This window comes from Morone saxatilis, unplaced genomic scaffold (assembly GCF_004916995.1).
Source record: "Morone saxatilis isolate NCDOM2014 unplaced genomic scaffold, NCSU_SB_2.0 Contig18, whole genome shotgun sequence".
In the NCBI taxonomy this organism is placed as follows: Eukaryota; Metazoa; Chordata; class Actinopteri; family Moronidae; genus Morone; species Morone saxatilis.
Window position 1 is genome coordinate 28492978 of NW_023339740.1, and position 1578 is coordinate 28494555.

Sequence of the window (1578 nt, forward strand, 5' to 3'; positions counted from 1 at the left end):
TCAGGTGACGTAGTATGAAGAGCAAGAAAGTCTGCATATGTTTGTGGATGGATGGCTCCAACAAACACCAGCCTGTGAACCAGGAGACAGCTGTTCGCGTGAAACCAAATGTAAATCATTTCTAAAAGTTATATCAGGTAAAGTTCCATTTTATTCTGTAAAAATACAGAGAGCTGCTGAGATTGATACCACTCTGTCTGTAAGCTTAATATGAAGATATGACCAGCAGCTGCTTAGCTTAGCTTAGCATACAGACTAGAAATAGGGGAAACAGCTAGCCTAGCTACCAGCACCTGACTTGTGTATTGTTTGTTTAATGCTTACAAAAACCTTTGTATATAAATGTGAAGTTATTTCTTATTTGACTCTCGACTAGAAAGCTAATGAGCATCTCCCCCATAATGTTGAACTTCTCCTTTAACACACAGAGTGACATTGAGAGTGTGATCGCTCACTCAGCTCGCTGCAGCTTCCTGCAGCTTTGAAGTCAGTTCCAGCGCAGTTATGAGTAACAGAGTAACAGAATCTCTTTTCCCATCATTCCCTCTGTGTATACGAGCGGCTGACCTTCCTGACTCCCCTCCAGATGCTCTGACTCTCTTACCTCACGGACCCCCGAACACAGACATGTCTACATTTCGACAATTTACAGCCCTGTTTCCAGGGCCGCCCTCCTCATGTAACCTCCAGACTGGTGTTTGACCTCCAGTCCTCTCCTCACCCTCCCCGAAAGGTTCCTCCTCTCACAGCCTCACGCTCACACTCTCCTCGGCTCTGTCCCTGGATCCTGCACTCAGCTCCTGTTGTGTCCCTTCTTTTGTCACTTCTTATGATTAATAATCCACTTAATGAACACCATCCATTCCCTGCAGTGAATCATACAGCTAACCGCAGTATCAATGGATGCCAGACCAAAGGACAAATAACAATTAGGTGATATACTGTTTTACAGTTGCACTTAGAGGCTGTAACGCTGCCAAATGTCAGAGAAAATGTGTCCTCGGACTAATAACATGGACTTCATGAGGCAGTGGAGATTGACTGCAGTGTGGAGTCCATTGATGTCTAAATCTCACCACAGAGGACCTGAACCACAGTATTAGTCCAAACGAGGGACATTTAAAGATATTAGTACCTGAAGACAGTGTTGGGCCTAGTGTTTCCTTATATAGACAAAGAGAATTAAACTCCTTCACATTGTCTTTGTAATGTAAATGAAGCTTAAATTTTAACTTGAATTGAAATTTTTGTTGGGTTAAAGTTGGAGGAGTTTTCATTCAGAATAACCAGAGAAACGTTCGTTATCTCCTGTGTGACAGAATGTGTAATTCAAAGACAGAAAGAAAGAATGTTACCTTGGCCTTTATCCACGAAGCTGGTGATGGTGTTGGCCAGACCCGCTTCATGCAGGGCGCTGCTGTTCAGGTCCCCGGTGGAGAGAGACCAGTACAGCGACAGCATGTAGTCGTGAGGAGTAACCAGCGGCTGTTTGTGATGCGCTTCCCGGTCGCTCGGTTTCAGGGCCTTGTTGTTGGCTCCCCGCTGCGCCACCGGACCCGCGCTCTGCTGCGGCTGCTG

The 1578-nt window shown here is 45.5% G+C and overlaps 1 protein-coding gene across 1 annotated transcript in view; it reads right to left on the reverse strand.

Moving 5' to 3' along the window:
- gdf5 (growth differentiation factor 5) overlaps positions 1-1578 on the reverse strand; it is an 8391-nt gene that overhangs the window by 5642 nt on the left and 1171 nt on the right. The window contains exon 2 of the mRNA XM_035661854.1: positions 1356-1561. Coding sequence (XP_035517747.1) covers positions 1356-1561 — 206 coding nt within the window. The remainder of the gene's footprint in view (positions 1-1355; positions 1562-1578) is intronic.